Genomic DNA, 25821 nt, shown 5'->3' with positions numbered 1-25821 from the left:
AAGCTGCTGTTTTCTATTCTGCCTTTGTCTTTTATTCTTGCTGATGCAAATCAGGGAACGACAGAACTGATTAAATTACGTTTGTTTACTTTTCCTTGATGATAATAAGACACAGCCTGCCTTTTATAAAAGACAGAAATAGACGATGTGAATGTTTCTACAGTATTTCTAGAAAGGTTTTTTTTCTTACAATACAAAGGCATTTATTTGTTTCTTATGTCTTGTTTTATCAGATAATGCACACTTCCTAATGTATGTGGAATAAGAATAGTGCAATGAAGTACAGTTAGCAATGGATCCCATTTGGAAAGCTTCTACCTTGTTATTTTTATTAATTCAACAATATAAATGATCAGACCACATCACAAACCAAACACAGCAAGATACTTCTGTCCCTCACAGTAGGAATGCCTCTGGTTGTTACTATAGCTGTACAAAATCTCCCCTCCATTGCAGGCTTTAGGTTTATACGTACGCAGTTGCCATTGGGTTCCAGCTTCAGGATATTGGTACGATACTGGAAAGAAACAAGCACTGAGAGGCAGGGCTGCAGAAATAGGATACCCATGATTGTTTTGGTGAGTAATGCGCATGTCTTGTGGATTGTGTAATACTTCTTTTTTTGAAGGCTTGTCCTGAGAAGGGAGGCCTGCGTTTGTCTGTCCTGCTTGTGCGGTGTGTTTGCAAGGAAAAAGATCCTGGAGCGGGAGTGCGTTTCTAGAGGTCAGCAGCTGCTCGTGAGATGATAGGACAAGGTCACCGGGAGCATGGAGAATTACAGCAGGAAGATTTTGGGAGGGCTAAATGGCAGAAGCAGGAGAGGAAGAGGACAAGCAGAAAGGAGGTGGTAAGGAAGTCACTATAACACTGCCCTCGTTATTATTTTTTCCTGCATTTTTCCAGAATAGAGAAAAGTGCAGCAAAAGATGGCAAAGGCAAAAGAAAAGTGCCTGAAGGTTTCTCAGCAGTGCAGTCAAGCCTCCCTGTTTCACAGATGAAACCAGACTTAGGGACTGATAGCACATGGCAGCTGAGTTGAATCTAATGGACTGCTGGTATCAAAAATGACAGTTCTGCTCCCAGCCTTGCTGCTTTCTTTGTACGGGTCTGGTGCTTGTCAGGCCCTTTGATGAGCTCATGCAGCTCAATAAATTGTAAGAAAATGAATTCAACAACAAAAAAAACCCCATACCAGCCCAGGAAAGGAGAGTTGGGCACTGTAAGAATGGAGACTGGAACTGCAGTGAGTGGGAGAAGTACAGACATCAGATTTTTGCTGCAGATGTGGGGTGTGCTGGGGATGCCCCGCTGCTGTTCTGCGCCTCACCTCCCACTTCACCTCCCAGGTGGTGCTCCCCTCAAAAGGGCACGTGATGAACGCGGCCTGATCAGGGCGGCTGCCTGGGTAGGTGAAGGGAGGTGATCTACACAGCAGAGAAGGGAACGAACGGGACTGCAGGAGCCCAGGAGGATGTTGACGTGGGTAAGAGTGGTGGAAGAGAAACCAAGGAGGGAAGAGGAATGTTCAGAGTGACCACAGAAGGTTGCTGCAACAAGCACTGGAAAAATGATTGAATACAGGGCGATGGTCCCATCTTCTTAATCTAGCTCTTAAAGGGTTTATTCTTGTGTATACATGTAGCTGTCCCTGAAGGAGAAGTCCTGTTTATGTCCCTGATTTAGGTATACATTTCTCCAGATTGGGATTTGATAAGATGACAGCTGCTGCATTTTTATTATCCGCACCCAGCAGCAGTAAAAGCTGTTCAGAGTTCAAGATGGAAATGTATCTGTATATTGGCATTTATCCAGCTGCACTTCACAAAGGTAAACGGCACACGGGAGTGGTACGCTGCCCCCTTTTAATCCATTTTCTATAGACAGGGTACTTTGCCTCTCTGCAGAAAAGCTCAGCACAGCTACTGTGCTAATAAACACTCATTTCTCACTGCAGCATATGCGCTTCCCAGACTCATAAATCCAGGCAACTTGTAGTTGAATAACAATTAAATATCCACACACATTTCCATACCACGGTCTGGTGCACAAGGCATAGGCCTAAGTGGCTGGACATCTGCTGTCTGCTCTCCCACACTTACTGTTTGGCAGAGCATAATCACTTAATCTATCCTGTCACCATTAATGGTACCTGTAAAATTAGACTCAGAGCATCATCCTACAGGTATTTTGCCATGTCCTTCAAAAAGAGCAGTGTTCTCTTGCCTTTTCTTTTCTTTTTTTAAAGCAGCCTTTATCATAACAGTCAAAAATACTTTTCATTGCTGTTGGTCTTTCTCTCAGGATTTCCAGGCCAGGGATTCTGTTTGGCTCTTAACATCAGTGGGAAGTGAGACATCATATTGAATAGTTAGTTGAGATGCAGGTTGCTGATAGATCCTCACAACAATTTTGTGTCACTTTTACAAAATCCAGAGACTCAGTAATGCAGTAAGATAAATGTAGTGCTTGATTACAATGGATGTATTGCAGCTATAAAAGGCATCTCTTATCATTAGGCTCTGCATATCTGGAGTAATAACCACCATATGTCAGGTTGGACAACAATAATATGAGCCAGATAATTTTCCCATTGTTAAAACTTTCAAAATAAAAAAAGCTACAAATGTCTTAATCACTAATTCATTTTAGCAAGACCTAGTGCTGGTGGCTGGAGGGAACATCTTTCTGAAGTTCAGTCTTTTCCCCGGTCTGATAACAGTCTATGTGGCAGAGTTTAAAATGTTATTGTCATTTAAAGAAGTAAGAATTGTATACAGTCGTTGTCCATTTCTCCCAGAAACACCAAACAAACAGATAAGCCTTTTAGTTTGCTCTGAACTTAACAAGCCTCCTCCACTGGTGAAGCTCTATGAGACACAAGGCCTGTCTCTGCGTAGCTGTGTAGTTACCTAACAACATGCTTATTCCCTATAGAATTGGCAGAAACCTTGAATTTCCTCCCCAACTCCCACCCTTGTGAGCCTGTCAGCTGCAGACCAAGCTCCAGCCATGACCACAACCACCTCCTGAATCAGCCCCAACAATTTGCGTTCCCTTGCCAAAGTTTGTATCTGCTGGGGGTGCAAATTGCACCATCAAGGTTGCTGGTGTTGAAAAGTCTGCATCCTTCTGCACCCCAGCTCTATGTTTTCAGGCTAGGTTGATTTATCTGGAAGAATTAATTGAGACAACAAAGCTGTCAAGTGAGAAAGGCCACACTGTGAGACAGCACTGCGCTGAACATCTGCACAATTTGTATATTTGATTAGACACCTCAGCACTTGCAGATTATTGTTGTTAGAAGCAAATCTTACTTTTGCCATTTTCATATAAGGCTCTGTGCAGTAATTCTGCAGATGTTTGTCCTCTGTATACCCACATTGTTTACAAAAATGACAAATGCTGATAGTAAAAATTACATTTGCTCATTCAAACGTCTTGATATTTACACACAAGAAAAATCATGTGCTGGAGTCCAATGATGTAATGAGAGATGCAACATGGACTTCAGCAGGAGGTGGATGGGGCCCTCAAAACCTGCTTCTCTCACACAAACAGTCCCCTGATATATATAATGAAAACCTTCTTTTGTTTATAATGACAGATGCCACAGGGGGTTGTCTATTTGGATATTATTTTTTCTCTAGCAGTGTTTATTAACAAAGGCTTGAAAGTTTTATGATGTGGTGAAAACTGCATCTCTCCTGATAAACAGGAAGCGCTCAGAGGTATCGCATTACCCCTGTAACGCAACACAGATTCTAACGGCTTGGCCCTTTTTTTTCAAAATACTGTAACACTGTGTCCTTCAAGCACTCTCTCTCATCTGCACAGCTCATATCTACTATAGATATGCAAAATTGCAAAAGAAATGGTTGTTTTAAAAAGGAATGATGATTCATCAATTTCAGAGTGCAGAAACGGATGTGTGTAATGTATACAGTACCTATTTAAAAAAATGCGGTATGGTCTCTTTGGGATCTCAGGTCAGCGGATTGAACAACATGCAAGGAGAATAAACTGATAACCTCCCTTCCCTCCCCCAGCACAGGGGCAGCTTGGAGAGCAGAGATGGAGGTTTCCCTGCAGGTTCTTGGAGTGTCTCAGCTGTAAATCCAGTGGTGCCTCTTCTGCAGTTCTATCGTTCAGCATCAGCAAGGCCGGGACGTGGCCAGCAAAGGAGGAAAGGCAATTCTGCTTCCAGCCAGGTCTTGTTGTCTGCCACGACCAGCAACAGGGAAGCAAAGTGTGACACTTCATATGTGGAACCTTATATTCAGAATAACTGTGCTACGGCCTTCAATTTGCTCATAAAGGCTGCCACACACTTGTCATGTGATGTTGTATCAATGTTGGCTGAATTTTGAGCCCTGGTGACTTTTAAGTGAAAATCTAAGAATCTCACTAGTGTTCTGTTCCCTGTCAACTGTTTCTCAGCCACTGCCCATCATTTAGACTGAGTACAATGACACAGGCAGTTAGGAAGTATACCTGTGCCGTCACAAAATCATTAGCCGCATGTGTATTTGTGATGAACATCACCCCAGCTGACAAGGTCACGTGAAAGCAAGTCCTGGTAAGCTCTTTTTAGAAGGTCTGGCACCATTCCCCAAAACGGTTCCCCACAAAGGGACTTGTCTGTGTGCCAAGTGCTTCCCTTGCACAAAGCCAGATGCACTGGGGTCAGGACATCACCCCTGCAGCTCCCACCCTGCTGTTCCCATGGCTCATTCCCACTACCTGTTCATCTTACTTTACTTTTACATTCTCCCCCCCCCACCATATTCTGTTTTATTCTTCACCATTCTTTCTCATCTGCCCTCACATCAGCCAACCTGTTCATCATAAACACCCCCTAAGTCTTTAGCTATAAGAAGTATTAAAAATGAAGTTAATGCAATATCTGGAGAACAAAACTCCTAATAATCCTGTTTCTATGTTCTTTGACTTCTGCCTCTGTTGGAGGCATCACTTGTCCTGTCTGCAGCTGAACTGAGAACAAGTGGGGGAAACAGACTGCATATTTTAGTATTTGTAAATCATCAGACTTGTGAGGCTTTGTAATAATCTTATCTCCGTTTTTTATATTTTCTTGTATTTGCTGAGCAATCAATGATAACAGAAACACAGTGACCAGGAGATTGATATTATACACTAGTTCAATCTTTTTGTAAAAACTTCCAGTGCATAAAGCTTCGGCACAAGAGTGGTCATATACCAGGACTTCAGTGGCATCCTCAAAAGTCACTGTAATATTCTGTATAAATATTGACCATACGTATGGGTTTTTTGTCAGTCTTGTAAAATAACTTTTAATCTGGTGGTTCAATTCTCCTATAATCCTCAGCTTGTTTAATGAATTCTAAGTCTTGGGCAAGATGAAGCAAGCTCATGAGGAGTAGCTTGGTTTTCAAGATACCAGCTCCAGATAACTGAGGACAAGTAAAGCACACAACAATATTGAAATCACTCCGAGTTTTATTGCAGCTGACTGAGACAGAGTGTGCTTTGAGGCTGGGAAATTTCCATTACTGGAGTGCAGGTCAGTGCCTGGCTACTGCTGCTACTGCAGCTGAAAAATAAAAGCAACTTAATTTTATATAGACAGCAGCAAAATGTCACTATAGTGATTAAAATTGTTAGAATTATATAATAAGCTTTTAAGGTTGCTGTAAGATGGATCCCTTTAAAAATATTTACAATATATTAGTGAACTACTTATGCAAAAAAATGACTTTGAAAATGCAACTGCATTTTCAGGCTATATTTGTGAACAGCAAATCTAACAAGAACATGATAGATAATACAAGATATCTCCTACAACAGCGACAGATTCTGACTGTGACGACGACACCCAGTGCAAGGTCAAGATTGCTACTGACAGTATAGTTCTGCAATTAATCATCTTTCATGCTCCCCTTGGCGTGCACAAAACAAACACCGCAATCTGTTTACTAGTGTTAAGTGTGGTGTATAAGCCACCATAAGCTACCTGCGAAGTCAGAATGCTGAATGGGCAAAAAAGGAACTACAGGGAGGGGGAAAGTAACTTTGTTTTGGCATCAGTTGCCCAGCAATTGAGTGAGAGGCTGTTTTTAACTTCCCAACAGCGTAAGATTGCACCGAGATCCGCATTTTCGTCGCGCTGTCAATGCTGTGGCCGACACTGAAATGAGAATGTCTCGAGGGATTTCAGCCGCATGTCACCAGTTAAATCAAGCCCAGGTAGGTACTGACTAAAAGTTATTAGCATCTGATGCTCTTAATGAATCTTAGGATAGTTCCCTGTGGATCAGAGCTCATATCTAAGCAATTTAAGTTTGTGTCACATTCATCACCATGGTTCCTGAGTGCCTTAGAAGTTAAAAGATATCTTTATAAAACATCTTACATGTCTTATTTCACTCTCTCGTCACCCCCGCACAGAGGCTTGAGGTCCTTTTAAATAATGCTGGGAAAATGTTTTTAAATACATTTTGTTGGGATGATGGGGAGGTTCCGGTCCTGCTGAGGTACTCGGAAAGCAAATGCCATACGCCTACAGCAGCTACCAAGAAACCTGCATCTTCTGTGACTCCACGCAAATAATACAAATAACATGATAATGATTTTGGGAAATGTAGATTTAGTTTTAAATTGGCACAAAAAATTGAATAGAGTGGCACAGCATGGCAGCTACACGGTATTTGTCCTTTGCCTAAACCTGTTACTAAATCTAATACTGTTTCCAGGACTTGTAGGACCTTTCATAGCATGAGATTTACTTTTTTTTGAGGGACCTATTTACAGAAGTTAACAGTTCAAGTAGACATGTAAGAGGACAGAGAATTTCTAGACCCTGATCTTAGGATGAACTCAGCCATGTGAGTCCCGAACTTGATATGGAGATCGTCGAAACCATGGCACTTCTAAACCACCCGGTTGTATGGCTTGGCTGTTTCCTAATATCGCTTTCAACCTGAAGATACTGTGTTTCTGCTTGGACAAACTCTTCTCAGCGGTGATTTGACTTCTTTTTGAAATAAAAGGGTTTTCATCATCTGCTATCATTTTTTACTAAGTATCACCTCTTTTCCCCCAGTGTAACCCTTTATTTTGATCCTGGAACTAATAATTTTGTGAAAGCACATTAATGTTCTTTCCAGAAGTGAGGTTTTAATGTCACCTTTTTGAGGTAAAAGACCCAACATTAAGTGCAGGTAATGACAGTGTATTTAAACAGGTTAAAAAGCAATTGATAACACTTCTGCGTGGTCTATCTCGTTAACGGGAGTGCTTTGCTGAAATACATACACTCAGTTCTGCCACAGGAGATGGTTGGGAAAGCATGCCCTAGCAATCTGACCGCTTATTTGGGTTTAATTGGATTAGACACCTATTTAAACACAGCACTCAAGGAGCTGACCGTCTTTCTGCAATTTCCTGGTCTGCCTGGTTGGTTTCCTTTTTGATCACACACATCCCAGTGAAGGTAGAAAATAATCTAGATACACACCAGTTTTAATTAAATTTGCTATGACAGGTTGTGTTTAAGCTAGATTCTCTATAATCATTTGTTTTGCATTTGCTGATGACAGATTTATTTATGTATGTAATCAGAACTGTAAGCACAGCTTCATTTTTAGAGCTAAGAGAACCTTTTAAATAACATTTACTTGGTTTCAGAAAATTTAAACATTTATTCACATTTACTGCTCTCTAAAATTACTGAGAAAATAAGGCTGTGTTTCTGAAGTGCAGGAGAACACATCACAGAAAGGAAAGTGAAAATAAATACATCGGAAGCATTATCCCACTCAAATACTTAAAAAGCCAAGCTGTATCATTGAGGGAGTTTATTAGATGGTGTTGGTCACCTATGCCAGCTTTCACTCCACCAAACTAGGCTGGGGCTGTGTCTGAAACCCAGACCCTGCTGGGCTGGAGGGAGAGTCCTCGAGCTGCTGTCTGGGTAACCAGCTGCACAACTGGAACCAGAAACTCTTCCCTCTCGACTTCTGGTCAAACAGCCATTCTGAGGCTTCGGGGGATGTTAGTCAGTTGTAATCAGGAGGTTGTACGGCATTTGGAAGCAGCTACGGAAAACTGCAATTGTTGGGTGGATGTCGAAGGAAGCTGGCGAGCAGCACGCAGGGCCAGAAGGTGGTGGAACGCCAGAAATGAGCCGCTGGGAGAAGGAAAACACAGAGCACATAGGCAGGGACACCTTCAAGGCAAGGACAGACATGAAGAAGCGGCATCGTCAGCAGAGATGTCAATAGTAGAAATGGCAGCAGAAAGAGTCGAGAGTAACAAGAGGGCAAAGTACAAACAGTAAGAACTGTGAGCAACTGGATTGTCAAGTAACAACTTCTGTCTGAGCACTGTAAACTGGAATGCAAAATTAATAATTGCTTCTAAGAGAAAAGCTTGATAGTCAAGGGGTAATCAGATGATTCCACACGGGGGTCTTCTGACAGGCTGGCATGGGTGTAAACGTGGAGACACAAGCATGCTAGGATGTATAAAGATATGTAGTTCAACACATTTTCAAAGAAACAGAAGATACAGCACATCTCAAGCAGTGCTGGCAATAGTAGTTAAAGCAGGCAGCAGCAGCATTTCAGATCAGGGTTAATACTTTTTGTCAAGAAGGTTAAATTGTGGGGGAAAAAAAAAAAAATTCAGAAGTGGTTAAGATCCTTGTGCATAGTTCCTGCAAACGTCCAGATCAAGCACCAGCTACTGCAGGAAAACAGGACGGACACTGCTGAGCAGAGCCAATGGCACAATGCAAACCAACTGCATCCCAACCTCCTGTCCAAGCCCTAAGTTTATTTACATTTATATGGGAAACAACTAGGAGGAAAATATAATTCTGTATAAAAACAATCTGCTAACTAGGGGTTGCAAAACTAAGCACTGAAGTTAGGAAATGTCAGAAACAAACTTGCCCTTATTACAGCAATTCATTTTTCACATATAATAACCTTGCGCTGCGTGCCACCAGCGGGCTGTAGCGCAGCCAGGAGCCGCGCGGGGCTCGGCCGGGGCTCGCTACGGAGAAGCGCTTTTCCCGCAGCGCCTCACGGCCGCACAGCCCGCGGTAACGGTGTCACAGCGCCGTGCGGGACCCCCGGCTCTCGGGGCTTCCTCCGGGCGGGCGCCCAGCGACTGGAGCCCCGCACAGCCCCGCCCGCTGCCGGGAGGGCCGGGCCGGCTCTCCGGCGGGAGGGCGGCGGGAGCGGGACCCCGGCCCGGCTCCATTTCCTGCCTCCGGCTCCGTCACCTGACGCCTCTAATGGCGCCGGGCGGCCGCGCGCCCGTAGAGCCGGCACGCCCACCACGTGACCCGCCCGCCGCGCCCCCTCCCCAGCGGCTGCGGTTACCGCAGTCCCCGGCCCCGCCCCCGGCCCCGCCCCCTACCCCTCCCCGCCGCTCCCTCCGCGCGAGCCCCCGCCCCTCCTCCCCTCCCCCCGGCCTGGCTCGGTGCGCGCGCGCGGCCGGCGGCGTCTCCTCAGAGCGGCCGCGGCGGGGACGGCGCTGACGGGGCCTCGGAGCCGGTGGCAGCGGCCTGTGCTGCGGAGCGGGCGGCGCCTCTTTCCATCCCTCCCGCATCCTTCTCCTCGTCCCCCTCCTTCCTCCTCCCCCCGCCTCCGCCCCCCCCACGCAGTCACCGCGGTTCCCGGCACGGACAACATGGCGGCGGTGTCGGGGGCCGGGGCTGCGGGCGGCTCTGCCAACGCCGGGGGCCCGGAGATGGTGCGGGGCCAAGTGTTCGACGTGGGACCGCGCTACACCAACCTCTCCTACATCGGCGAGGGGGCCTACGGCATGGTGTGGTGAGTGCCGGCAGCCAGCCCGGCTGGGGCAGCGCCCTTGCCCTCAACAGCTCCCTCCCTCCTTCCCTCCCCGCCGCCCTGCCCGGCCGCAGCCTCCGCGGGGCCCGGCCCCGGGCTCCGGCCCGCCCGTGTGCCGGGGGAGGGGAGGCCGGGGCTCCAGCATCTCTGCCTCGCTCTCCTCAACTCTGCTTTCCCTCCCGAGGCTCGTCCCTCCGGCATCCCCTTTCCCCTCCCTCGCTGCCGCCTCCCCCCGCTTCCAAAATTCCTCCATCCATGGGTGCAGCTCAGCGTCTCGTTTCCTTTCAGCCGTGCGTTTATTTCCTTGGATATTTTTCGTCCCCGTCTCTAGAGTTGGTTGCTCTCTTTTATTTTCTCCCTCTCTGTAACGCTATTGCAGGCGATCAAAAAGGGGGAAAAGGCAGAATCCTGCTAGCAGCTCCGCGGCCCTTTGTGCCCCCGCCAAGGCTCACCTGCCCGCCTGGCCCTGGGGTCACGGCTGAGAATAAAAGTGAATTTGTGCATAGGAGTTGCTGCCCCTACCAGGCTTTTCTTAGGACGTGCTGTCTGTGCCGCAAAGCCTGCCAGATTAGTGTCTAAATTAACATGTATGCAGGTGAAAGTTCTCTTCAGCCATTCTAGCTTTTGGTTATTTTTTTTTTGTACCAAGTCTCACTAAAAAGCGATCGCGTGTGTTTGCTTTGGTTGGTATCACTCTTAAAGACTTGGGTGAATTAGATACTAAAGACTGAAAAGGTAAACTAAGCGGATGGAGAGCGTGAGATGGGTTGTTTTTTTTTTCTTTTCAATCTAAATGAGTTGGGATGATGCTCCGTGATGCTACGTGTAGTGGCTGGGTTATAAATCTGACGTGCTCAGTGGCCTCACTTAGGATTTCTTATTCTGTCTTCTATTAGTAAAAGAGGTTAAAAACCGCCTTACTTCTGAAATAATTTATGGGATGCAGATGAAAAACTTCTTTTGTTATTGTTTTGTCAACTTTCTTCCAATGCTGCATCTGTTTCTTCAGCGTGCTTTTGACCAGAGGTACTAAATGAGATTTACGGGCTATGACTTCATGGAAGCTTTATCAGCATTAATTTATTTCTCTGATGCTTCGTCTTTTGTAAACCAGTGCATTTCTCAGCAAAGGCTCCTGACAGCCTTCAGCTGTATGTTACAGGTTTTATAGCTTTAAGTTTTTGCATATAGTCATTGAATTGTGCTGGCCTGTTAAGATGAAGTCATCCCGTATTTCAGGGTGGAAGCTTTCGTCTAGGCCTGATCTAAGCTGGGAGGTGAGCCACTTGCGAAGTTTTGAGTTGTGGCCTTTGCTTTTTTTGCTGTGGGAAGAACCTTCAAAATGTAGATCAGCAATCCTGTTTACAGTGTAAAAATATCCTTGTTATTGTTTTAGTGCTAGAAATCACAACAATGTATCGAGTCCAAAACCTGTTAATGTAGCTTATGGTACAAGCTGTACTTTATTACTGTGTACTTTATCATCTGGGCTAGGGCAACTAAACCAGTGCAGATAATCTCGGTACTGACTGCACTGGTTTACACTTGCAGTCTGATTTAGGAAAGTACTTGGCAGCAGTATTTCCAAGATGTACACTCTGTATAGTGTGGTTCATGTGAAACGAGGTGTTAAAAGTGTGTTTAACAGACAACGTGTTAAAGCTGAAATATTTCGCCACAGATCAGAGATTACAAAGAGCAGTAGGATGGCAGTTGATGCCCTTTTTTGGCATCACTGTGCTAGTGAGCAGATACAGGGGAGATGGGGCCACTTTCTGCCCCTCCAAATGCTACGTTATTAAGTTATATACTGAAACTGTTTCCCCTCCAAAACTATATAAGGTTATCTTTTATTTAAAAACTTGCTCCAGTATATTGTCTCTGCTCTGAATGCTGTACAGAATTACTAAAAAAAATTCCAAATCTCCAGTTCAGTTGAAATGTGCACTTGGCTCTTGTATTTTTTACTCTAAAATTATTAATGCGAAATACTAAATTGAGTATGTTGTGCACTTCATTATTGCTTTTCTGCCTTGGGTGTGAAATGACAGGGAACAAAGTCTCAGTTTATATTGTTATACTTGATAAGGCAAGTGTTGGATGCACTTGTTGTAGTTAAATGCCATAGCAACTGTAAGGTTTTGTAGTGCCTAACATACAAGCTCTTATGATTAAATAAGATTACTTATAAATCAACGGAGGTATAGGTTATGCAATTTAATACTACATGTTTCTTATCTAGCTTTGATTGCTAATGCAGCGAGGATCTGCAGAAGCCTCTCCCTTGGGGGCGGGGTAGAGGGCAGGCTGCGTGCAGATGGAGATGTTTCCTGCAACTGCAAAATCCATTTAAATTTCTGCACTTTAATGAGGGAAAGCAAAGCAAGCTTTGATGATTTTGTTTTAGACCTACAGCTAATGCGTACAACTTGGGAGATGCTGGTTATTTGCAAGTGCATTGTGCCAGAAGGCTTGTTATACAGAAAACAAGTGACTTTACTCTTAAAATCCTTCACTCTTTTCCTTATTTTTCCTAAGTCTTGTATATCTAGGTTATTGGATTAGGGAGCTGAAAACAATAAAATTCTTTTAATTATATTAATAAAAGGGCAAATTAAGTATTCTTAGGATAGTGCTGTTACAGTCAGTCTTCCATTTTGATTTTGCAGCAGAGAGAATAATGTTTGAGAAATATTGATCGCAACATAAAATAACAGCACAGGAAATAGAAGATGTTGACTGAATAGACTGTACGCGAATGTTCTCTCATCTGGATTTGAAAACCCTTAAAGGCATTGATCTATTTTCTCCAGTGCATTCTTTTTTAACCTAATCAGGTTTAGAGTAAAAATAAACTTAGCAGTGTATTTATTGCTGTGTTGTGGTTGCACTTTCTCAGCTTTGCAAGCAGAAAAGGCATCAGGCAAACCCCCATCTTAATGTCCTCCAGTTAAACTCTGCCAAAATTGTTCATCCTTTTTGATACAGGGTTGCATCTTACTTGGCAATTTTGTTGCTGGAGGTGCAGAAGTTAATAAGTGGGTAGCCATGCCAGTGTTCCTTTCTAACCTGTTGTTTTCAGTATTTCTGCATGTGAAACTAGGGGATGACCACAGAGCAAACCAAGTTTTAGCCACAATATTCAGCACTTTCCAGGACTGTAGGACTGTCTTTGAGCAACTTAGTCATACAGTCATGTTTGTTATTCTGAATTAATGTATCCAAATATATGCAAATGTTGTGTTTATTTTTTTCTCTTCCCTTTCTCTTTTGTTTAAGAGTTGTTTCGTAGGGCTTTGGTGGGAAACTCTTCATGTAACTTGCCATTTCTTTCAGTGATATAGGGGATTATCAACCTCAGAGTCAGCTGGGACTGACTTTCACACTAAGTCTGAAAATTTCAGAGCTGCCTTTCAGACACAATAAGTGTGAAAGGTTTGTGAGATTGTCTCCTCCTTCCCAAATGTGGGTGGGCTTTTTTTTTTCTTCTTAAAAAAAAAACGAACAAAAAACTGTTAACAGGCCATACTTTAAACACACTGACACTGCAAAATAGTAGGATTGTGTTGAGCTTTAAATTTCTGGTGTGAATTGCTCTTCATCAAGTTGGTCAGTGGAAATTTGGTCAGGATGATCATTTGACAGCTTAAAACAAGTCGGCTTTTGGGAAAGAAATGATGAATGGGATTGTGATAGGGATGTTGGTTTATATTCTGGGTTTTGGAAGTCCTTTTTATAATCAGACTTATGTGAATGTGAAGTATTGTTACTGCTGTGAATAACTGCATATAAGTAATAAACATGAACACAGTTGGAAGAAAACAAACTTGAAGCTCAAATCTTGCATTTCTTGGCCTGAATTTGACCGTGTTGTTACAAAGACATCTTTGTGTTACTGATGTGCTATAGAAGAGTGATAATAGAAGTTCAGGTAGTCAATAGAGGGACTTTAAAGTAATACTGAACACAATATTTAAGCATTTGGCAGTAGTTTTTTCAAAGTTCTGCTCCTTTCTACTGTCTCACAGAAGAGCCCTACTTGTAGAAGATGGATAATTGAAAATGAAATCTGAGAAGTGTATTCATGAAGAGGCTTGAAACAGAAAAAAAAATCAGGGATAGAATGATCTGCAAGGTGTAGATATTAAAAGATGAAAATAGAAAACTTGATGAGCTTGTTGATTGTGTAATATTTTCTTTTGAGACTGCCCTACGTTACACAAAAAGGTAGCATTTGCATCCCTGTGAGGGTCAGGTGGGCGGGCTGCTCTGTGGCGAGGATCAGAAACAGCCTGTAAGTTTTTTTTTCTGTTAACCATTGCATTGATACGGACAAAGTACACTGTAATCACAGAGCAAGTATAGAGATTGATGTTCCTATTTATATGTGCTTTTAGGGAACACAGGTTGGGTATGGGTGTCCATACCCAGTAATTAACATGTTCTAGTCTTTGTCATGAGGAAAATGGGGAGCTGATACAAGTTAGCCAGCCCCCACAGATCCTTCTTATCAGGGAGTGTAATTGGTGGCTACTTATCAGCTTCTGCCCTCTGGGGAGGAGGTCCAGGTCAGTGTTTCCCTTCAGTCACCCAAACTTGTTTAATCTGAGGTGGAAACACGAAAGGAGCAATTAGAGCTGCTTTTCCCTCTCTCCCCTGGGATGTGACAGGAGGTCCGCAAGCTGTGCAGCAGGTGGCAGGGATGGGACAGCAGCTACTTGCTCGCTCTGGTTGTATCAGACCTGTCTGTGAGATTTATGGAAGACGAGAGGTAGCAACTTCTCCCGTCCACCCAAAGTAATGGGATATTAGCTTAAGAGTTGAGGGATGCAGCTCGGGGGCACTTGCATTTTATAAATAAATACACATTTTCTTAACATAGCCTGGTCCAGCCCACAGAAACAGATAGGGATAACTTGTGTTATTTTTTTTAAGCCTGATGTATTAAGGAAATAAGGCTTATGTGGTTATAGTATCTGTATGTGGTTGCATCAGTCTGTCTCCTGTACTCCTACATATGATTCTTGAACCTGTTGCCTGCCTTCTACCAAATTTGACAGATGGTAGAGGTCTTAGAGATGGAAAGTTTCTACAAGTTTCTTAAAAATAGGTATTTTGCTACAGTGAAGAAATCCTGTATGCTGCTCAGTTGAAGAAGAGGCTGTGTCAGGAGGTCACATATGAGAAGTCTGACTTGCCCAAAGAGATGTGACAGATGTCCCAGTTTCACAGATGGATTTATTGGTACTCTGGAGAAATGTGTATTTGTAGGACACCAGGCTCTGTTCAGTGAGCTCCCTGTTTAGGTGTGGGGATCTACAGCCCACAGAGGAGTTAATACTTACCAATGGAGTAGATGTACAGCATAACTTGATTTGAAAACTAGTTCTTTGCCAACATAATTTTTTTAATGCTTTTTATGTTGATGCTTTGTCATAGCTTTCAGCTCTGATCTAGTGATGAAATTAACTGATCAGCTGGCTATTTAATAAAAATATTTTATGATATCTTGCTGTGGAATCTTTCACAGCATAATGTAGGTTGAAAGGGACTTCCTGAGGTCATGTAGTCCAACCTCCTACTCAAAGCAGGGCTGATGTCAAAATTAGATCAAGTTGCTCAACTTGTCCACTCAATATTTCCAAAGTCTCCCGGGTGGAGATTCCACAACACCTCTGGGCAACTTCTGGTTCTAGTGTTAAACCAATTCCCCAGTGAATTTTTTGCCCTTAAAAACATGAGAGTTTCCCTTGGTGCAACTTGATGATCACCTCTTGTCCTCCATACTGTACCTCTGAGAAGTGTCTGGGTCATTTTTCTCTGTATCACCCTTTATGTAGTTTAAACCAGTAATTAGATGCTTTCTTCCCACCCACCTCTTTTTTTTTTTTTTTTTTTTTTTTCCTTTTTTTGCCCTCCTAGCCTATAGAAATCCAGTTTTCTCTATTTTTTTTCTTGTATGTCAGGTCCTTCAGCCCACTGTGCATCCTAAGGGTTTTCTGCTGGACTTGCTTCAGTACTGGGAGAAGGGAAAACCAGACATAGAATTCCAGATGTGGCCTCACAACAGTAATCCCTTTCCTTGACCTGCTGGCTACGTGCTTAATAACCCAGCCCAGTCCATGGTTAGTTTTCTTGGCTGTGGGCAGGTGCTGCTCATGGATGAAGCTGGATGTTGTTCTGCTAATCTAGACAGTACTTTTACGTGCACTTAAAGTGAGGTATTTTAGGAACGTTTCACATAATGTCTGAAAACAAACAAGCCCCATAACATTTTATTAAGCTATTTCAATTGTATTTGATTTTGATTTCCAAATCACTCAAATGAAGCATATGGAGCCATAAACATATTATAGAGTACAACTATACTGTTTTGTAAGGTAAATTAAATTAATAGGATATGTGAAATGCAGCAAAGCGTAGTTTGTTTCAGATGGTTTATTTGTGTAAAACCTAGATTCTATTAATTGTTAAGTCAGTTATTAAAGAGAGTTGTTTGCTTTGGAATGAATCTCCTTTTCAGAAGGGAACCTATTTTCCTTTACATTATTAAAACTTTTGGGCTTATAAAGAAGCTATTATCAAACTCATCTTTTTGCAAGGTACATTGAAAGCCAAATATGCATTGCTTAATCAGCTTCTACCAGGTAGATTAATAAGATTCAGGTAGTAATAAATGTCATTCAAATGGGGGTTATTTGATGAGATTATTTTCTTATAATTGATATTTTCTTGCCATCGATGGTGGACTTGGCAATGTTAGGTTAACAGTGGATGAAACAGTTTGTGTGTCTGTATATATAGACAGACGGCTTGTAGAAAGGCTTGAATAGAATATTGTTCTATTATATTTGGACAGAATCTTCCATGACAGTCCAGTTTTTAGTGGAGTTGTGCAAGTGTTTTTACTATTTATCTTGTTTAGCAGTACCTAAAATCACAAGTTTTGTTAACAGAAGATCTCGTCTCTTGAAGGTTCTTCTTTTGTATTTTAAGAGAATTTTCATAAAATACTGAAATACTCTGTGGTGATTGGAATGCAAATGAGAGTTTTTGTTAACATGGTAGAAAGTAATTTGCCTGTGGTGTGGGTACGTTTTAAGTACCAGCAACTTGCAATTAGACTTACAGTTTATAATATGCAATTACTTCACTTTGCAGTTTTCCTTAAAATTAGCAGCTGTTACTGCGGTGCCTTCTCAGTTGTTTGGAGAGAAGGCAGTTTGCTCCACCAGATATTGCTGATGTGTCCTGCGTAAAACTTGAAGTCATTTGAGCACTGCAAATCAATACTCCCCAAACTGCTTCAGTCCAGAATTTGCCCAATTTTATTGGGATTTGGATGGTGCAAAGTACCCCAAATGACATTCAGGCTGACTTTTATATTGGATTTTTCTGAGTGTTTCATAATTGTGAAATATCTTCCTTTTAGTTATGGGAGCTGACATGTCTTAATGCTGATACCCTGCCTGAACAAACACAACTGTTAGTATGTCGAGGGACTAGAGTTTACTGTTGGCATGTCTTTTTAAAAAGATAGAAAAAACATGCAAAAAATGCCTTGTAAGCGGATACTGAAGGGAAGTAACTTCTGATAGTGGAGAGATGCACTGTCAGTGCTGGTGGTTTGGGTTTTTGTTTGTCTTGTTTTGCAAGCGGAGTACTGAACTGGCCGTGGTAGGGTGGACAGTAGAGCTTGCTTTCTCTGGCGCTTTGTGATAGTTTTGATTTTGCACTGATTTTTCTACAGGTTTAGGAAAACCTCTGCTAAGTATACATGGATGATCTTGTTCAGTGTTTTATTTATTTATTTTCCATTGGAGTGGAATACTGTGAACTGTCTCTTTTGAAGATTTATGTAGCGTGGAATCAAATAAGCTAATTCCTGAAAAAATATCATAATTGTCTGGATTTTTTCCTTTTTCTAAAGCTGATTAGGGATTGAAGTCAAATTAGAACATTATTAGACAGAAGAGTAAACCACACTGGGGGATTTGTTAATGCGGTTTCACTCTCAGCTCTCTCCCCTCTCTCTAGGAAAGGACGATGACTCCTGCACACATTCATAGTGCTGCTCTGCTGGCAGCAGTTGTTTCCTTGACTCTGGAGTGACACTGCTTGTGGAATTGACCCACCATTGCTGTCTTGGTGGCTTTTTGTTGCCTCTTGAGAAGCCATAAGCACAGGAGGAGGAAGCTGGCGCTTCATCAGCTCGTGTGGAGGTTGAGCTTTCATGACAGTGGGACCTCAACGCTTACGCTGTGGTTTCCATGACTGATTTGTGCTGATCTCGGGCTGTGGTGCTTCTAAAGGAGCAACCTTTCCTTCTGTGCCTCGTGTTGGGTCATTCCTTCCTCCGCTCTTGTGCTGGTGCTTACAGAGCTGTAGAGTTAGCCGTGGTGGGAACCTGGCTTAGGTGAAGTTACTTCATAAAAGGTAAAATGTAAAGGTGGTAAGTTGATGTGACTGACACAAACCCGTCGAGTGCTAGTACTGACGCAGGAGGGGAATGGGAATATGCAGGTAAAGACTTCTTTACTGTTCCTGTTCATAAGCTGCTTTGACTTTGAGCTGCTTTAGTTCTCTGAACTGGCACAAAGAAAGCAACCGCTCCAAGCAAAAAAGTGAGAAAGGAGCAGGGTTGTCAGGCACAAAAAGGGGAGTGAGGTGCAACCACTCCTTTTAATTCATGGAGCCCTTAGGTTGGCTCAGATGTTGTTGAGCTCTTACAATTTTAGCCTGAAATTGATTCCCACAGGAGTTGTCTTTAAGTTTATATAGAGAGAATAAAGCTAGTGATACTTAATATCATAATATCTTATCAAAAGCGATGGGTGCTTTTGGAATGGAGGTTTTATTTTGCAGATAGGAAGAGAACCTTGAAATATAACAGTGAAGTTTGCCTAAATGTTAAATTTGGCATAGATGCTATCGAAGGAAATATTGGCAGTGGAGAACCTGTAAACCTCTAAAATGGGGAAGCTAAGTGGGAAGGCAAGATGTGGAAAAAATAGACTGTGTAAAAGTTGTCTGTTTTCTGAAGACCAACTTGAACTGAAGTACTATAAAATAAAGCAGGCATATATGGCGATTTGAAGTCACAGGGCATCACAGCTAAAGGTATAGAAAGAAAAATACATATTAGAAGAGACTGAGAGAAGTGATTGTTTTTTTTTAAGCAAGTAAGATTGGTTAAAGCACCATAAAGTGAAATGACATCTTTAGCCAAACAATACAGAACCTTGGGTGAAATGGCTAATATTTTTCTAATACTAGATATTAAGGTGCATTTCTGGAATTGCTGTTTTCCATAGTTCTGCTTAGTAGGTGCTAACAAAGCACAAATCATCTGGTCTGCCACACCCTGGATTATGAATTGACTGAGTTTCTGGCGAAAGTGGTTTATTTAACAGGCTCCATTTTGCATGACTAACTATTTATTTTCAAAATACTAGGAATGATCTAAGGAATTAAATTATTAACTCTTTATTATGTGCATAGTAAATAGTTTAAAATTGTAATGCTTTGGAAGGTTCCATCAGATTTTCCTTTTCAAATACTGAAAAATAAAATAATGCTTTTGTAACCTACTAGAATCATTTGAGTAGATATATGAAAACAAATTTCCTATAGGAGGTTACAAAAGTGCCTTAAAAATTTGTGATGTGAAGGGCAATAACCTGTAGCAGATCAGAAACTGCCAAAGAGTTAATAACATTTATGAGTAATTATTCACATTTGTCATGGGCGGAAAGAGTTGCCATAATTATGCCAGCAATCTTTAATACTAGGATTGATAGTGAATGTTATGAGAGAGAGAGGACTGAAAAAGTAGGTGGTGAAGATGAAGGCAATGCAGCTACATTTTCACGCAGTAAGCTTCAGAAGTTAACTAAGAGCATGATGGAGCAGTCTGCATTGATTACTTGGGCACCTCGCTATGGACTTGTGATAAAGGACACCGGTTTAGAAATTAGATTTATTTTTCCCCTGAATCATACAGAATCCCAGAATGTCAGGGATTGGAAGGGACCCTGGTTGGAAAATAAAAACAAAAATAAAAAAAATTGCCAGGTGAGTTTCGGTGTCTGGTCCTGGGGCCACTTCTGTTTAATCTCTTTATCAATGATCTCGAGGAGATTGAGTGTGCCCTCAGATGACACCAAATTGGGTGTGAGTGGTGATCTGCTGGAGGGTAGGATGGCCATACAGAGAGATCTGGACCGGCTGGATTGTTGGGCTGAGGCCAGTTCTATGAGGCTTAACAAGGTCAAGTGCCGGGTCCTGCACTTGGGTAACAACAACCCCAGGCAGCGCTACAGGCTCGGGGAAGAGTGGCTGGAAAGTGGCTGGCAGAGAGGGATCTGCGGGTGTTGACTGACAGCCATCTGAACATCAGCCAGCAGAGTGACAAGGTGGCCAAAATGGCCAACAGCATCCTGGCTTGTATCGGGAGTGGTGTGGCCAGCAGGACCAGGGCAGTGACTGTCCCCCTGTGCTGGGCACTGCGGAGGCCAAACCTCGAATCCTGGGGTCAGTTTTGGGCCCCTCATGACAAGAAAACCCTTGAGGTGCTGGAGTAAGTTCAGAGAAGGGAACAGAGCTGGGGAAGAGGCTGGAGCACAAGTGTGATGGGAGCAGCTGAGGGACCTGGGGTTATTTAACCTGTAGAATCTCTGTAGACCTCACTGTCTACTGCTACCTGAAAGGAGGTTGTAGCATGGAGGGTGTTGGTCTCCTCTCTCAACTAACAAGTGGTAAGATGGGAAGAAATGACCTCAAGTTGCACTAGAGGAGATTTAGATTGGATATTGGGAAAGATTTCTTCTCGGAAAGGGGTGTCAGGTGTTGGAACAGGCTACTCAGGGAAGTGGTGGAGTCACCATCCCTGGAAGGGTTTAAAAGTCAGGTAGTTGTGGTGCTTAGGGACATGGTTTAGTGGTGGGCTTGGCAGTGCTGGGTTTATGGTTGGACTTGATGGCCTTAAAGGTCTTTTCCAACCTAAGCAATTCTATGATTATAGGCTAGTAGTGCTTATGCATGTTTCCTAAAGACCGAGAAGATAATACATGCAGCTATTTTTTTAATGATCAATGGAGAGTCTCTGTAGCATAGCAATAGATAAGAGTGCGGAATTACAACTTACTTGACTTTTGTCCGAGTAAGATGAAAAAGTACATGGTGCTCACGTTCTTAAAGTTATTATAATCTTTTTGTAGCTTGAAAAGCAACTAGACCCTTAAGGCTGAGGTTTGTTGGGCTTGCTTTGTTTTCTTTGTGTGTGTGGTGTTGTTTTTTTGTTTTGGGTGGGGTTTTTTGTTTTTGTTTGTTTGGTTTTTATAATCTAATATTTAGGTAGCTCTCCATTTTCATGGATCTACTAACTGTCCTACATAGTAGGAATTAGTCTGTAAAACTAAAACTTTAATGGATCAAAGTAAAAGTTTATTAAGATGTCCTTGTTTGATTAGCTTTTTTTCCTGAATTCACAGCTGGGAAGCCTGGGAGATGTTCCGTTACTGAGAACCTATTCTAGAGAAAGCTAATAAATCAAAATAAAAACTCTGAGCTAGAGATGGGTTGTCTTTTCATAAACTGAGGTCTAGTAAAACAAGGCAAGTATGCTTTAATATGAATAGGTACATATGCCTTTTAAAACCAGGTGCTGATTCAGTAAGTTAGTGCTAATAAAAAAGCTCTAATGAATAATATACTTATTTATCTTCAAAAATATTATGAATAAATGGACAAAGTACACCTACTTCTAGTAACCATACGTGTTTACAGTTGGGGACAAAAAGTATATTCAGTGGTATAAAAATGGCACATTACTGAATGTCCTTAAATATGAAACTGTCTTTGACTACTTTTATCCTTTTTCCATTTTTTTTTTGGTAAAAGAATAACACACTGTAGCTACTCCCTGTATTTTAATCATCTAGAATCAGAAACTAATTATTCTGAAGAATCTTTAAGTGTTAATATCTGAATAAAAAAAAAAAACACAAACCAAACTAAAACCACACAGTCCCCTCCACAAATCAGCACCCATAGCACTACCTTCCTACTTTCACCCACCCCCAAAAATCATAGTGAGCAGTCTGTTATGGTACTGCTGGTTATTACTACATCATAATACTGCGGGGTTTTTTACAGCAGTCTTAAAAATAAGTTTAAGCTATTTGCATTGTAACTTGATAAACGTCAGCATGTTGTAGAAATGTCCGTGATTGAGCTAAATGTAGACTGAATGGAGAGATTAAAGATCTTCATAGATCAGCTTGTTTGCTGGGAATTATTTTTGCCTCTCCTCTCCTGGTTGCAAGCAGAATTATTCGATATTTCAGAAAGACTCTTATCCCTGGATATGCCCTTGGAATCTTGTTTCCACAGCAACACAAAGCTACTGATGAAACATCCCTTTTAAACTTCAAATCAGTCTTTTATTTAGAGTTGTAATTAGGATGTTTGCTGGTAGGATCGTGTATTTTAATGCGTATATATGCATGTGCTGAGAGCAGCCTGTAGAACAGCCGTAAGGTGAATAATCCTGAAGTGCTGGAAGAACATCCCATGGTGGGGTGAGGCTTCCAGCCGCGTGGCACAGGAGTGTGCTGAGGATGGGGGTGCCCACAGAGCAGGCGGTTGTTTTTCAATGGTTATATGAAGAAACAGCCCTCTGTGGGGTGTAACTCTTGCCAGGAGCTGGCTCCCTTCCTCCCGCAGCTGCAGCGTGCTCTCACTTGTTCCAGTTCTGCTCCAAAATGAAACATGTGAAGAATCGAAATGGATGGAAGAACATGCAGCAGCCATTGTGGGTAGAAGGAGCTGAGCTTTGGCGCTTGTCCCGATCTGTCTGGTGAAAAGCTTTCCTGCCTCCAGGAGGAATGAATGGGAGAGGGGCGACATGTCAGAGGTTCCTCTGAGCAATCAGTGTGCAGTTTTCTGCAGGCTGCTCGGAGACCGCCTTGCACTTTCTGGTCATTGCATTTGGAAGCAGGCCCACCTGGGGCTTGTTTTTTTCAGAAGGAAGATGGTACCGCAGCAATAGGAGGCTAAAACGCTGGCTTGAGAAGTTGTGAGGTGCAACTTCTTAGTTATAAGGGCTCGTTTGTTTATTTTGTACATCTGTGAAAGATGTTTTACATGTCAAATCTTCCTTATATATTTACAAAAAACTTTATATTAGGAATTATAAACTGTACTGCTAGACCTTGTATTGATTTTCATGCGATGTCTTAAAAGTATGTAAATAACGGTGCTGTTGCAGGTTGTCTCAGGATGGTAACCACAGCTTGAAATAGCAATAATGTTGTGTATACTAGAACTGGGCACTTGAAAAATCTATGTTTAAATTTATCACATTACAGATAAATAGCACTCACAGCTGAATGGTTGCATCAGCTTGTGAAGCTGCACATCATTGGTGTGGAAATAAATCCTTCTTTCTGAATATTTAAAGTGTCAGTAACTGGATTAATCGTAATGTGAATAACACGCAGGCTGTTGAAGGAAAGTTCTGTGTGCAATGATTGGTACATGTGGTTAATGATTAGAAACTAAAATCTGTAAATTAGTACTCTAAAAGTTGTTAGTATGTGAACTGTTATTCCCACCTTACAGATTTTTCTCTTCTCTAGAAAAAACATCTAGACAATAGAAAGTTCTTGCCTTTAGAAGGAGTCCCAGTTATCTGCTTCAGTGAAAATATCAACAGTTGTTGTGAGATTTAGTAGAAGCTGAAAGTCTCGACAACAAGGTTAGACTGTGCACACTGGGACAGCACTTCCAGAATGCAAATAATCTAAATTTAGGATGTGCAGGGTGGTGGATGGGGTTTATATGCAGAGCTATTCCTTTTTGGTCTGTAGGGGGAGCATGGGTGATTATTAGTTGTAAAATTAGATCTCTAATTCTAGCTAAGGCTAAGCAAGATGAATCCTGCGTTAAGTGATAAGCTGTTATATTAACTGCAGTGAGTTAATGCATCGAGGGTTTGGATTTGCACTTTTAGTAGCTGTTTTATTTGTGAACACTCCACATGCACTGTGTGTGAGCAGCATATTTCTGCAGCAGAGTTCTGGAGGGTGGTGGGTAAATCTGGTGTTGATGGTAGATGCTGGTTGGATGGAGACAGGAAATGCTTTGGGAAATGGTTTGGTCTGACCTGATTCTGTTAGTTTATGGTGTTTCCTAGGTAGTGAAACAGATATCGCTATCTGGTTTCATAGGACAAATATGTGTCTGATTGTAGCCTATGTGCATGAGAAAACACTACTCTTCAGTTCTACTGAAGTTTGTTGTGATATGTATGTAGCTTTTACAGTTTTCTGTAGCATGCGTCAAATTGAAAAAGCACATTCTTTCTAAAGGGTTTACTCAAAGCCATATTTTCTTGGAGGGCTGTGACTGAGAATGTGAAATGGTGTAAACTTTAATACAGATTCTCTCTGTACCTGTATTATGCATGATATTTAAAATACGCATAAGCAAGTGTACTAACTACATATATTATTAGCTTCTTGTTCATAGGAATTGAGATAATATTTCATACGTTTAATCAAGTTACAGAAAGGTTCATATTTCAGAAAGTGTGACAACAGAAAGAAATTCAGTGTTCCTTTTAATGTTTCAAGTAGGTGATATTCTGGTTTTGCTCTCCTTAGCTGAGGCTTTGCAGTGGGAACAGCAACGCATGCTTAGCTACACTGGTGTGGTGAGATCTTCTGATACCCACGAGAAATGACTGTATGCAGAATGTACAGTGGAGAGGAAACTGATTGCATCTTTACTGCAAATAGTCAGCTTTTTCCCCACACCAAATCATGTGTTTTGTAGTCGAACCATCTGAAAGCAAAGTTACCCACCCTTTTTTTAAATAACTGCATAAACCTTTTGCTAAGAAAACGCTTCAAGAAACGTATGTGAAACAGCTACCAGAGAGCAAATCTTGGTATATTTAATTGATGGATCCAAGTTCATTGAATCTGTACAAAGAAAGATGCATATTTTTCATCAATAACCAACCTGTGCTTGAGAAGCAATAATTTAGGGATTTACCAAATATTGTAAGAGATTAGGAACTTTTATTTAAGCAGCATCCATTAGTAAATGTTGGCATTTTGCCTTTTTCTGCTCTGCATAGCTGCTCGTGTCCAGTACTTTGAAAGGAGGTAACATTCTGCATTGTGAGAGAAAAAAATATGCTGAAGTCAATACAAAGAAGGAGGTAGGAGGCTTGTTCATAAGGCTAAAATGGTCACTAGGACTCTTTATTTTCTTTCTCAAATACAGGTGGTTCATGCATCAGAATTATTTCTGATTCTGTTTTCTGCTTGTGACTTACCTTACTGGTATATTGTAAACACCACAGGTGATTAACTAAGAAAATTACTGAAGACGAAGTGCTCTTGAAGGCTATGCCAAGTTCCACTTATGGCACTTTATTATTATCTATTTTGGGACTTAAGAACTGCTATTATGTTATCTATGCATAGGTAATAGCAACAGTTGTAATGAACACTTGCTCTTAGCATGTGGAATTTCAAAGCACTTTGTGAAGCATTTGAGTTCATTGCTTCTAGAGGCAAATAAATTGTGCAGTCCATCTGTGGTTATGGACTGGAGTTACAGAGTGATTCTGCAGGAAAATCATGCAAAAAAGATGTCGCTACATATGCACGGGCTGTATGGAGATCTTACTGGTGGCACAAATTTTCTCTCTTTTTTAATAATGAAAGTGAGAAACGTTAAGCACTTGCATACAGTGGTAACAGCGCTGTTTCAAAACCACCTCACTGCACCATAAATCTGCTTAGTGGTAGAAGAACCTCGACGTGGCCAGGTATCTGAATTTCTTTTAGGTCTCCTTTTCTTATTGGATTTTCATACTTCTTTCTGATTTACACAGTCACCAGATACCTGGGTATCTCAGCAGAGTGAGGCCAGTTAAGAAGGTTTCAAAGAATGTTCTGAGACTCCA

The 25821-nt window shown here is 41.9% G+C and overlaps 1 protein-coding gene and 1 long non-coding RNA gene across 3 annotated transcripts in view; both read left to right on the top strand.

Moving 5' to 3' along the window:
* Window positions 1-657: 657 nt before the first annotated feature.
* Window positions 658-6997, top strand: LOC309446474. The gene is made up of 3 exons (XR_014185464.1): window positions 658-847; window positions 6111-6225; window positions 6776-6997. It is a non-coding gene; the product is annotated as an uncharacterized lncRNA (long non-coding RNA).
* Window positions 6998-9458: 2461 nt separating this feature from the next.
* The window catches only part of MAPK1 (mitogen-activated protein kinase 1), a 36477-nt gene continuing 20114 nt past the window's right edge, over window positions 9459-25821 (top strand). For both annotated transcript variants that reach the window (XM_082066109.1, XM_082066108.1), the window contains exon 1: window positions 9459-9821. In XM_082066109.1, the coding sequence (XP_081922235.1) occupies window positions 9679-9821 (143 nt within the window). In that variant the 5' untranslated portion in view covers window positions 9459-9678. The remainder of the gene's footprint in view (window positions 9822-25821) is intronic.

Source organism: Streptopelia decaocto, assembly GCF_964273445.1.
Source record: "Streptopelia decaocto genome assembly, chromosome: 15".
NCBI classification, from domain to species: domain Eukaryota; kingdom Metazoa; phylum Chordata; class Aves; order Columbiformes; family Columbidae; genus Streptopelia; species Streptopelia decaocto.
Note: the sequence above shows the minus strand (reverse complement) of the source record. Positions and strands in the feature narration are given on the sequence as shown.